Genomic DNA, 13,219 nt, shown 5'->3' on the forward strand with positions numbered 1-13,219 from the left:
AATACAATAAATGCAGATCAATTCAAAGATTACTGAATATGCAGAACAGATACACTGAATCACACAACAACTAAGTCAATTGATAAGTGAATAGAGGATTTATAATTTTATTTTTACACTAATATTTGTTAGTAATTATTCTAAAAAGCCAACTACAGTGCAGAAAGAACACACACTTCTTTTTGTTTCTCTTGTAATAACACAGGCTTTACTCACCAACATCGTGAAATTAAAGACTGTTGTCATTAAGTATTATTTCCTCATATTAGTTACTCATAACAATTAAAATTGCTTAGTTTAACATTAAAGTAAAAAGAATGACTAGCTAGACATTTTATGCAGCTAAATAACTACTTTATGCACTAGGATGTGGTATGCATTGAAATTACCAACTAAATTCCAGAGAAGCACTGGAAAAACTTTGGCTTGATATTTTAGGTAGGACTTACTGAAGATACGTGATCACTTCTGCAACTGGAAAAAAGCTCTAATATTTATTTGCTGAAGCAAAAAATTAAGAGGATATAATTTTATAATAAACTGAGGCTGTCATTAGTGTCTTTCTAGGCAAAATATAAATCACATTCTTTTGATAAAACCTCTTTGGGCGGCTATCTGTAACTATTTTTTAAATAAAGATTTATGAAATCAGAAATTAAGAATCAGCCTCAAGACACTCATGAATAGTACTTAAACCTCTTTGTGAAGTCCATCTCAAAAAAAGAAGCATTTCATTGTGGAGGGATCTGAAATCGGTGACTGTTTCATCTGTCTCAAGATTACATTTTTGATGAATAGACTGCTAAAATTAACTCTCCCATTCCTTTTTCAGAGCTAATTACATAAAAATAGTAAATGCAAATTATTTTACTACCACAAGATCAAGCAAAAGTTGTTTGGGTTTTTTTTTTACAGTGAACATTTCAGGTTGGATTTTCTCCCTCCTCACCAGCATAATAAGTAAATATTCAGTTTGAAAAGGGCTCCGTAACAGACAAGTGAGGGCACACAGGCTAGAAGTGCTGCCCCATCTATCACGGATTTTATCCTATCACTTACTGATTAAAATTCTGTTTGTTGTTGCTCTGCTGTAACCAAATATTGAAAGTTTAGATGAATTTTAGGACTGCAACCTTGGCTCTCCTCTGATGTTTATGAAGAAAAAAATCCAAGAAATACAGATTTGAAAACCATAGCTATTTATTATTGATACGGTGTTTAAAATGTCACCTTTTAAGCGTTAAGTGGACAATACCTTCAGTAAATGTGTTTGAAAACTATTCCCACACATATATGAAACCATGCTCATAACAACAGTGACAAAAGAAACAGCATCAGTGTAAATAAGAGCAAAATTTGACCTATGCAATCAACATGATGAATATCAAAAATTTACTCTGAAAAAAATACAAAACAAAAAGTAGCTAATATGTAATTTAGAAAGGGTTAAATGAGTAAAGATCAACAGGAAAACACCAGATGCTTTTGCCAACCATACCTACTGTATTTTCGTTATATATTATGAATAGGACAAGACATTTTTGACATGGTGGTATCATAAACAAAAAGGTAGCAGAGAAAAAGAACTTAACTACACTAAAGGCTCTAGTGTAGACAATATTATTCCCAGAAAAAAATCTCTCTTTATTCTGCAAAATCTTCTTTTACCTTAAATGTTTGTCAGGTTTGAGTAAAGTGTTGATGCGATTGACTATCCAGCTGAAGAGGCGCCCATACAGTGCTTTGGCCATGGCATCTCTGACATCAGTGGCTTTTTCCACAGTGTTGGGACGAATAATTGTTTCTCCTCGAGTCACGACACAGTGAGAGGTGAGGGCCTCTTGCAGTTCATCTGCCTGAATACACAGCAGGGATGCGCCTAGGAAGGAATGGCACAGGCATACCTCAGACACAGATTTTGGAAGGTGAAACAGGCATTTTTGCAATCAAAGGTGCAAGTGCAATGTACCATGAATAAGGGCCAAATCAAAGTCTTGAACTAGGACTAATGAGGAATTTTCACACCAAACAAGTGTTGTTATCTAATTTAGTCACCAACCTTCCTATCTTCCACTGCAGTCAATGAGTAAGTGATTCAAAGCAGAGGCTTTAGGTTCTAAATTCCTTTATCAAGGAGGCTTTTTCTCCAGTCTATGGAGAAATGCTAGGGAATCTAGGTGACTATGTAAGAAGCATCCAAGTTGTGAGGTGTGAATAACCCTCTCAGTTATAACCCACTCATAGAAGCCACTGCTATTCTCCTTTTGCTCCAAAAAAAGGGGTGCTTCTTTCCCAGTTCCACAATATTTTTCTATGGCAAGAAAACATGTAAGAAGATAGCATGAAGACTTCATTATCTCCTCAGGTGTAATTACTGAGAAAGTGTAGCAAATTTTTTGAGAATCTTTGCCCCTTGGCCTCCTCCACCTCCCAGCAGCTTATAATGTAAGGCATCCCTTCCAAAGAACTAGTGAGCTGTATTTCAACAGGCACATGTGGGGAACAAGTAATGAGCAGCTGAGAAAGAAACTGGGAAAAAACTATTCAATGCATTAATGAGGTTCTCCATCAAATGTTGAAATAGCCTTGGAAAAATTCCAAAAATGTTTTCAGGCATCTGCAGTATTAATCATGTTTCCTGTATGCCAGAGAACTGGTTAGTCAAATAAGATGCATAACATGGAAATTGTTTTCTTTTTTGCATTTGAATTCAGGTGGGCTTAGAATTCATCTACCTCCAATTTTTAATTATTCTTGCAAAATTTCCACGTGAATACAGTTTTCATTGATACCTCTCTTACAATAAAATAAATTTGCTATGAAAACACTGAAGAAAAACAATGTTAAATTAAGGAAAAAACACTTACAATTCTCAAGGGCTACTGGATTGGAAATGTTGCTCTTGTCAATCATATGTTCAGATACTACTGCAGAAAATTCAATGTTACCCACATTTAAAATGGCAGCCAGGACACTGTACACACTTCCAAGTTCCTGAAAAGTATATTAAAAAAATGCAATACTTAATAGCCAGGTAATTTGCCTCTGTGGTTTGTGCAATGGGCATGTTGCGTGTGTGTTGTTTCCTGTCGCCTGCCACATGCCCACTACTTTTAGGAATGCAGTTGTCAGAAATTATTCCTATTCTGTACTTAGCAAAGTCTTTCAAGAGTAAGACAGTCAAAGAGGGCAAGACAAACCATATACTAACCTCTCTTCCATACTTGTTGACAGGACAGAATTGACATGAAGTAGGGAAAGCAAAAACAGTGGTGTGAATATCCTCTTACACAGAAAGAATTCAGAGGTTATTTATATCTACCCTTCACTGTGTCTACAGGTGCAAACATGTCTAAAAATTTAATACGCAGATCAACAAAAATATAAAAAAATCTGCATCTATGTTTCTTGCATCATGGAAACAAAGGTACTTCAAATAATAGGTTGTGGTGGTTTAGCAAAACTTGGTTTGTAGGGGCAGACAAGAAAAAAAGAGGAAAAACAACTGCCCAAAACTTCTGTGACTGGCACAGAGCCAATAGCTGATGGGCAGTTTGCCAGACCATGTGGACAAGCTGGAAACGCCTCTGTGATGACATATTTAAGAAAGAAGGGATGACGCAAAGCTCCTTTTTCTCTTGTTCCCCTTGGCGAAGGGGAGGGACCCCCGGGCGCTCTTGGCGCAGCAGCCAGGGCCAGGCCGCCCAGAGGAGCCACTCCAGAGCCACGAGCAGCCACCTGGCTGGAAAATCCCCCAGCTGAGGCTGGGACAGTGTGGCTGAGATTCTTCTGAAGCTGCCGTGGCCCAGGCGGTGCTGGCTGGCCCCCTGAGGCTGGTGGGGCTCGCACCAAACCAGGCAAAAACACCACGCAGCCAGCAGCAAGAGACAGGGAGAGTCTTTCCCCAATGCAGAGCCCTGGCAAGATCAACTTCTCAGCTGCAACTTAAAGACACCAACTTTCTTCTAAGTCAGAGAAAAAGGAAAAGTGAGGTCACGTGAGGAAGGCCAACATGGCAGCACCAAGGTCGGTGGGGGAAGGGAGAGGGCGGAGGTGCTCCCAGCACTGGAGCTGAGATTCTCCTGCAAGCCGTGGTGAGGGTTATAATACACCTCTTAATAAAACCCTTTCTCTATAACTCATGGAGTGCATAGGGAGGTGCAGAGATCCATGCACAGCCCGTGAAGAGGAGTGCTCATGCTAGAGCGCACAGACGCTGAGAGGCTTTTAAAGATTGAAGAAGAGAGCCTTTGCTTGCAGGCTGGAACAGCTCATCCTTAAAAGACTAAACCCCATGAACTGTTATGACCCACGCTGGCAGTTGTGAGAAGACTCCACGACCCGTGGGAAAGATTTCCACATGGCAGCAGATTCGGGCGGGCTGTTGCTTGTGAAGTTTGAAATCGCGTTAGATAAGTTTGCAGAGAACTATCTCCCGCGGGAAGGATCCCACGGCACAGCAGAAGAAACTCTTTTCCTTAAACATGAAGAAAGACTCTTAAGAAATAAAATACTGACCAAACCCCCATGTTTGTTTCCTTGCACGGTTAGTGGAAAGAGGGAAGATTGGGAAAGAAAGGTGTTCTGAAAGTTTGCTTTGGTTTCTCAATACTCTTTTTACTTTTAATTCTGTTAGTAATAAATCTTATTCATACTGTTTAATTTTGGACCTGTTTTGCCTTGAAGTTTTTCTTTTTCCTCAATAATCCTTATTTCACCTCATGAAAATGAAGTTTTAAGTTCCCCTCTGCTGCTCAGCTATAGCAGAAGCAAATAAGTGAGTAGTTTTTTCATGGTGCTTGGCACTTAACCAGCATCAAACCACCACATAGGTCTATATCATCTCTGACCAATGTCATCAGAAAAAGTTTCACTGGGAGAAGAGTGAGGCCTCACATCTCTGATTTGGCAAAGCATTTTACCCTTCAAAATGTCAGTTAGGAACTCACCAAAGCATCTTAATATGGACTTCGCTTAAACAAATTTAGATTTCAAATTATTTAGGAGGTTCTGCGATGGTTTAGTTGATAAGGTGGTGTTAGGTCATAGGTTGGACTTGATAATCTCGAAGGTCTTTTCCAACCTCATTAATTCTGTGATTCTGTGAACAAGGACTCTGTCTTGAAAAGAGCTGTTACTACTCTGGACAGTGAAGTGATAGATACAGTAAATTACTTTTAAGTACCTATACATGAGAAAATAATTTGAAATTAGTAAAATAATGCTTTCGTTGCAGGTTTGACTTAGATTTTACCTCCAAATTTTCATCTGAATGGTGAGTATTTATTGTTATACCTGATGATCTGATTATTTTTTATTCAGAAAATGCTAGGTGTACTTGTAAAGCAGACTAGGAGTCTGTGACACTGCATAATTCGAGGCATACAGTACTAGTGTGTTTTATAAACAGCAGGTTGAAAACCTTTGAAGTAGTTTTATAAGAAGCAGTTTCACAAATCTGATTGTTATTTTATCATGATGATCTTTTTATAATGGCAAAGCATTTTATCTGTATTATTCAATAGTTTGCTGGTACCATGTCAGGCATCATTTACTCAGATAAAATCTCTAATTGCTCTAGAATACTTGAGCTTGTTTTCAACACTTTCAGAAGTTAATCTAGCAGTTAATAAACACTGATTCCAGTGACAGCAAGACAAACTGGATAAACTCACTCTAAAAAATTGTGCTGAGGATAATTGGCACACAGTTTACTTAGGATTAAGCAATTGTTTTCATTTTAAGCTTAGGGACACAGTAAAAATGCAAAGAAATGGATAGCTTAACTTCTGCCATCATGCTGTACAATACGTATAGCTGCTGACATTTTTCTGCCCTTTTCCAGTGTGTTTGACATCTGGCTTGATCTGTCTCATACAGCATAATTATTGTTCCCCTCAGGCAGTCCTTTCTTATTAATTTTGCCATGCAGCCTGAAATAAACCAGTGTGATTTTAAGACAGGGAGTACTGACAGTAGTTACTTTTGAAACCTGTCAGTCAGTTAAAAGCAAATTTCAGAGAAATAAAGCTTTGTTTAGGTCTCAGTTTTAACTGGAGTGGATATTTTTTTCTGTCCATGGCTTTCAGCTAATAAAACATTGAACATGCTTATATAGAAGTTCCTCTGTGCACTGGGATGAATGTCAAAGCTTAAGGCTGCCTTACTAAAAAGTGATCTTAGGAATGGAATTCAATGTCCTTTTCTCACTGAAAAAAATTGTCTTCACACATGTATCTGATATCAGAAACTCCATGGGGGAAGAAGGCTGTTCCTTCACTCTTGCAAGCACAGCCTCAGACAGGCTAATTCACCCAGAGTAGGATGTAAGGCAGGCTAACATGGCTGGGGCTCACAAGTAGCCACAAGCAGATTGCCCACGGCGCTCAGCCTGCTTCTGAAATTGCAGGGTTCTACAGGTAGGTAATTCTTTGCAGATTCAGCTCACGGTGGCTTGCTGAGTTAATCAAGTAAAGATCCATGCTAGAACTGCACAATGCAGCCAGTGACCTAGTTCTAACTGCATCTTCAATATGTATGGAAGGCCTCTTCTGGATGATCAGGATTATTGTGTCAACCCATTCAAGTGAACAAAAGAACTGGAAACAAAAACAGACTTGCTGCTTTTCATGCTTTAAATTAGGACTTATCAAGGTCTCTAGTGCTGTGACAAAACTGCTGTCAGTGCTGAACCATGAATGTCCTTTCATGCTGCTTCTGCAAAGGTGAAAGCACAAGTGAGAGGATGCGATAGTACAAGTGTGATATTACTAAATGCAGTTGTGAATAACATGTAGAGAAGAAAGAGACTGTGAATGCCACTGCTACTACGACTTAATGAAAAGTGACTGTGGAGGAACAAAACAGGTGAATAAATCTGTTCTGCTAGCTATTTCAAATATTTACATTGAGGGGAGTCAGAAATAGTCAACTGAAGTGAGCAATTTTCTGTGAAAAGCTCCTTACCACATACAGTAATGGAGATGAGTTTTGTCAGAGAAATTAAAACATTCATCCATTCTGCAGCACTAGTGCTCTATTTCACAGATACTATATGGATCATATCTCTACTATTTACATTGTTTATAAATAAAGTCAGAGATAAATGATACCTCTGTAAGGTAAAACTAGGCACAGGATGGGATTTCTTTCCTTTATAAATCCAGAATCCTTTTTTATTTTAATTCTACCGAAGACAGACTGAGGAGAGGGGTTTAATGGCCAGCTGAGCAATGATATGAAATCATAAAGAAAGAACGGGTTCAGTTAAGGTTTAGTGATGAGATTCATCTCCAAAGGGATTTAAGAACTTCATTCAACTTTATCCCTGGAGTTGTGAAAATGTATTGAGTTCATCAATACTCAGTTCAACTCAATGAATTTTTAGAACTCTCACCGTGGACTTCCTCTTAAAACTGAGATGAGGCTCATATTCACAGGCCTAGAATTATTGGCTAATAAACAGTTACAACATCATATTCTATGCATTAAATTTGATAAAATCTTCCCCTCCCCCCAGTCACTCAGCTGTGCTGTGTTCACTCATTTTGAAGTCTTGTTGACTAATATCATTTTACTGGCTTATCCATGCCTTGAAACCTTAAAAATTTAAATAATACTATATAACAGTAAGTTGACCATGCAAGATCCCAAAACATAAGCACAATGCTGCTAAAGGAAGAAAATAACAAAGGAGATTTGAATGCTTTATGTAAGTTTTTCTTGATTAAGGTAGCTGGTAAAGTTCACAAAGGAAAAGGGTTATCAGCACTCACCTCCAGCGTAAAACCTATGACTTTGAAGCACTGTTCTATTAATTCAAACTGAGACTTATAAAAGCTATTGTTCATGAAATCTTGCACTATTCTGAAATGATCATTTTGCAGATATCTGAAAGAGTTGATGGATACAGAGTTAGAATGTAAATGAGGCTGACAATTCAACACCACATTTCTTAGTAATCAATTTATGCAAAAATAAACTACATTACCTGGGAGGTCTACAATCTGGCAATTTATAATGTGCCAGTTTTTTCTTTTCTGCGAGACCAGCATAAATATAATAAAAAATATGGAAATTTTTCTCTCCTCTGAAACAACAGAAACAACAAACTGATTTAGTAATATAACCATGCTACGTTTCTTGATGACACGCATACTATTACTAAATGTTATTTTAATAACATTTAATAACACTCACACAAACTGACAGAGGACTCTGAAAGAAGCTTCACTACAGAACTTCCTGTGAGCACCTTTTCATGCCATTGTATGTTTGTCTTCACACTGCCAGGGTGGCTGCTCAGTGCTAAAGCAGCTCAGTGCTGCTCTGCCTTTGATGCAGTTGGTAGATGCTGTGTGAGATCTTGCACATTGCTCACCCACCCACATTGAATGGGCTGCTTAACTCCAGTTATTTTAAAAAATCTTCTGACTGTGGGAGAGGTATACACTCCTGGTTTGCTGAATGCAGTATGTCTACTGTGTCCTTTAGCCCTGAACCAAGAAGCAAACATTCAGTAAAAGGACCTTATCACTTGGCATGCTTTGCCTAGAAGCTAGATGCCCAAAACTAGGACAGAGGTTTATTACACATTTAAGGCTCCTGTGCTCCTTATGAGAAAGAACTGGATCCTTAGGTGAAAATTTACAACCATGACTGAGCCCTGAGATGCCCAAGTCAGTCACTACTGACTAAGAAAAAGGAATTGTGTTCAAACCCTTGCTTTGTGCATGAGCATCACTAGATCATAGAACCATAGAATGGCTTGGGTTGGGAGGGACTTTAAGGATCATCATTCATGGGCAGGGACACCTTCCACTAGACCAGGTTGCTCAGAGACATATCCAGCCTGGCTTGAACACTTCCAGGGATGGGGCATCCACAGTTCCCTGGGCAACTTGTTCCAATGCCTCACCATCCTCACACTAAAGAATTTCTTTCTAATATCTAATCTAAACCTATTCTCTCTCAGTTTAAAGCCATTGTCCCTTGTCCTGTACTACATGTTCTTGCAAAAAGTCTTTCTCCATCTTTTTTGCAGGCTCTCTTTGGGTGGAAGGTAGCAATTAGGTCACCCTGAAGCTTTCTCTTCTCCAGACTGAACAATCCCAATTTTCTAAGCTGCTCCCCATAGGAGAGGTGCTCCATCCCTCTAATAATCTTGGTGGCCTTCTCTGGAATTTCTCCAACAGGTAGAATATATTTCCTGCAGTGAGGACCCCAGAGCTGGATGCAGAACCTCAGGTGGGGTCTCACCAGAGCCAGGTAGAGGGGCAGATTTCCCCCCTAGACCAGCTGTCCACCCTGATTTGGATGCAGCCCAGGACATGTTTGGCTTTCTGGGCTGGGACTGCACATAGCTGGGTCATGACCAGCTTCTCATCCACCAGCATCCCCAAGTCTTTCTTGGCAGAGATCTTTGATCCGTAACCCTCTATAAACAATTCCTACTATATGTTCCAAAATGGAAAACAAGCAAACAAACAAAGAAATAAGCTACAGTACTAGAGGAAATTCAGAGGAAGTAAATCCAATTTATACACTTAACACAATACTCCAAAATCCCACAAAGAAATGTATAACTGAACTATTAGAAAGTTTTTAATTCTTTGCACATTCTTATTTTATATATCACATGGGTATTTTTGTAAGATTTGTTTAAATAACCCAGGAGGCAATGAAAATCATCTGGAGTAGTTTTCAGCTAGCTTACAGATTTATAAGCTATTCATTACATTTTTTAAGAAAAAAATCCAGGTACCATATTCATCTTTGTGTTTTGAACCAAGGTGATTTCCTGCATCATAGGCCTACTCTGTAACCCCCAAATTAGGTCAAATACAATTTTCATACTTACACTGCCTGGTGGACAACCCTGGATTTTTCAAGGAGGTACTCTGAAATCTGAGCTCCTACTACAGTGCCACCACAAGTGAATTTCATTTCCAAATATTTTCCAAATCTGCTTGAGTTATCATTGATAATAGTGCCAGCATTCCCAAATGCTTCTACAAGGTTGTTCACCTGGAGAATCTTCTCCTGCAGAGTCCTGTTATTAGCCTGCATGTGAAAAAGATATTGCTTCAAATTATCAGTAATTATTCAAATATATACATTTTAGGTGGTTTTTTAATCTTCTCATTGGTATTGTGAAGTGTGACATAATCAGGGCAGCCATTCCCATGGTAATTATATGGAGAGAAAGGCATATATATACATATACATACATATATATATACGTAAAATGAAATCTGTCAGAATATAGCAATCTTCAGAACTAAGGCTGTCTGGAAGAGATAACACACATAATGATAACAACACTATCAATGAATTTCTGTGGTTTCTGTGGTTTCTGTGGTTCTGTGGCTCTGAGATGGCCTATCTGCTTTTAGGATCCTTGTTAGCATCTGGTTACTCTCCACTGCACCCTAACAATCCATTAGTTTACTTTCATCTCATCTGGGACATGCAAAAAATGGCATTTTATTTAGATGGTTATGGTGGCCTCTTCTGAGACTGACTATGTCCCACTGACAGCAATCTGGTTGTGGAAGGATGAGAAGCTAGAAGAGGATTTTATTTAGTACTGTTTGGGTGACTTGAAGACATTCAGTTAAACAGGGAACTGACTAAGTCACAGCCCTCACTGCAGTGGGTACTTTTCTTTGTGGAAATCCCAGCATATTTTCAACTGACCCTAGTTCAGGAGGGAGGAAGGAGCAGCTAGATCAGCATCATGTTCCAATGTTCTTTGGAAAATATGCAACAATCTCACCCCACAACCAATACCCTGTCCATAGGTTCAGCCCTTTAGGCCCAAGCTAGCAAAGCCTTACAGAGACATCCCCTCCGCCACTTACCTTGCCCAGGACAGTGAGCTGCTGAACCAGCAGATGAGCACTTTGTGTCTTGCCAGCTCCACTTTCTCCAGAAATAACAATACACTGCAGAGAACAGAAAAAGACTCTGAGCTCCTCACACATCCCTCAGCCTGGCAGAGGATGTAATTAGACACCTCATCTATACCTGATCGGAGTTGTATGTCACCATGGACTGATAGCCTATGTCAGCAACAGCAAAAATGTGAGGAGGGTTGGCAGTCCGTTTGGCTCCAATGTACAGTTTGGAATGCTAAGTGTAAGAAAAACAAAAACATTACCACTGTCCTTTAAAAACTTTTTTAAATTGAAGTTTGGTTTTAGTTTTAGATTAGTGTACAGCATGCTGAGGTTTCCAGCACTGATGTTTTCTGAGGGAGCTGTTACTGTACTCACTATACCATGAATCTGTATGTACTTAGTACTATAAGAATGGCTTAAAAAAATTAAGTGCAATTTTCTATACTTTTTGCCCTGATTACACTATGAAACTCAATTTATTAGGAGAAAATTTACTGTTTTCAGACATCATAGTTCCAACTTACCATTTAAATTTACTTGTGCTTCACTTCTTATTAACATCCCTGCATGATATTGATGTTAAAACATAAGATCTTTTCTGTACCTGTAGTTTCTGATAATTAATAAGCCCAAATTATTGTATGATCAGACTTTAATATCTTTCCCCTTTTGTATAACAGGGAGACAGATTCACAGAAGTTAATCTTTTACAGGGTTGCTTTGTGCACAATCTACACTATAGACATAAAACCACCAGAAATGAATCCTATTTGAGTTTCTCATTTCTGTGCTGAAATTCAGCACGTGTTAGGAATGTGTGTCAATGTACACTTGAAAGAACATATCTACTGGTAATTCTCTTTTTCAGAGTAAGCTAAAATAAATCTCAAGAATGGTCTTACTTTATACTTAACATGAATATTTATATTTTAGTGGAAATTGGTGCTAGTTTAAAATAACCAAACCTAAATTTTCACACCTGTGAAGAATAAATATCTATGTTCCGAAATGGGTTGACAGCGATGAGAATGTCCCCAACATATGTGTAGATCTGATCCTTGGCATAACCCTTCTGCAGCTGTTCTGTTACTGTATTCTGATGGAAAATGAACAGGAACAATGAATCACATGGGGGAAAAGAGAATATTAGGAAAATGTATAAAATATTTATATAGTTTCAGTGAGGGAGGATAAGTAGGGAAGGTATTTATAGTCAGGAATACAATCGATCATGATCAAAAGAAAGTGGTATTTTCAAACACACTGGCATTTCTAATTTTTTGTGTCCAAACTCACTTTGAACAATATATATTTACAGATCCCCAAGCAGCTGTAGAAGAAGGAGTTAATAAGTACTGCTTTCATTCATTTCATCAGAGGTTTCCATGAGACAGTCTTGTCTACGTTTCTAATACTAAAGTTTCATGTAACTTATCAAGCAAGAGCCATATGATTGAGTCCATAACTGCTATTACAGCTGCTTTAACATTACTCTCAGTTATGATACAACACAGATGTTCAACTGTTTGGTTCCCCTTAATGTAAACAATAAGGCATCTTTCTGTATTGCCAGCCAGTCTCTGCTGTGATTGTTCTTTGCTGTTGCAGAGCCAGTCCTCCCTCAACGAAGAAAAAAGAAGGGCCCATTAGTGGCATTCAAATTTCTTGATGTAATTTCCCTCCGCTTCTTCTGCATACACAGCTGGGTATATAAAGTGCCTGGTTAGGTTTCCAATCAAAACAGGCCACAGAGCTGAATGAAGAAATTCAAACCAGCCTTGAGACTAATCTCAGGTACACGTGAAAATATATAGGCCCCATACCCAGTGGAACAGAACAACTGGCAGCAGAGGACTACAGAAGGAATTGCTTTCCTTCCCCATCCATCTATTCACAGTGTTGTACACTGTGTCCTGGTTAATACACTTAAAAGCTGAATTCTCAACAGCTGTAGAGGTTATATTTCCTTCATGAGAAAACATAAGGAGAGAATCTTGGTTTTCCATTGCCTTGATAAACTTTTTGGTTTTGAATGCTCTCTTTGTTTTTGGCCAAACCAGATTCATGTTACAGAATTAGTTTAGGAGAACTTCTGCCCTTTTTGAAATTATTTCTTGCATCAATAGAAGGTCTCTTGTCTTGCTCTGATGATGGGGATATCTAAACTGGAAGAAAAATTTGAGTGGAAGAAAGCTGTTATTCATATGTGAAAGAGGTTTTAAATTGGATTTGATTTAGTAACACCACACAGTCAAATGGTGCATTTAGACAGAGGCTTCCTGAGGACTTCCATGAGAATGCTCCACCTCTGAGGAGAT

The 13,219-nt window shown here is 38.6% G+C and overlaps 1 protein-coding gene across 8 annotated transcripts in view; it reads right to left on the reverse strand.

Annotated features, from left to right (window-relative positions):
• Positions 1 to 13,219, reverse strand: part of MYO3A (myosin IIIA) — a 120,562-nt gene that overhangs the window by 43,482 nt on the left and 63,861 nt on the right. For all 8 annotated transcript variants that reach the window (XM_019285868.3, XM_019285865.3, XM_039548711.1 and 5 more), the window contains exons 11-18: positions 11,881 to 11,997; positions 11,029 to 11,133; positions 10,863 to 10,946; positions 9,860 to 10,062; positions 7,991 to 8,089; positions 7,776 to 7,890; positions 2,868 to 2,994; positions 1,669 to 1,879 (exon numbers count right to left, since the gene is read on the reverse strand). In XM_019285868.3, the coding sequence (XP_019141413.2) occupies positions 1,669 to 1,879; positions 2,868 to 2,994; positions 7,776 to 7,890; positions 7,991 to 8,089; positions 9,860 to 10,062; positions 10,863 to 10,946; positions 11,029 to 11,133; positions 11,881 to 11,997 (1,061 nt within the window). The remainder of the gene's footprint in view (positions 1 to 1,668; positions 1,880 to 2,867; positions 2,995 to 7,775; positions 7,891 to 7,990; positions 8,090 to 9,859; positions 10,063 to 10,862; positions 10,947 to 11,028; positions 11,134 to 11,880; positions 11,998 to 13,219) is intronic.

Source organism: Corvus cornix, chromosome 2 (genome assembly GCF_000738735.6).
Source record: "Corvus cornix cornix isolate S_Up_H32 chromosome 2, ASM73873v5, whole genome shotgun sequence".
Lineage (NCBI taxonomy): Eukaryota > Metazoa > Chordata > Aves > Passeriformes > Corvidae > Corvus > Corvus cornix.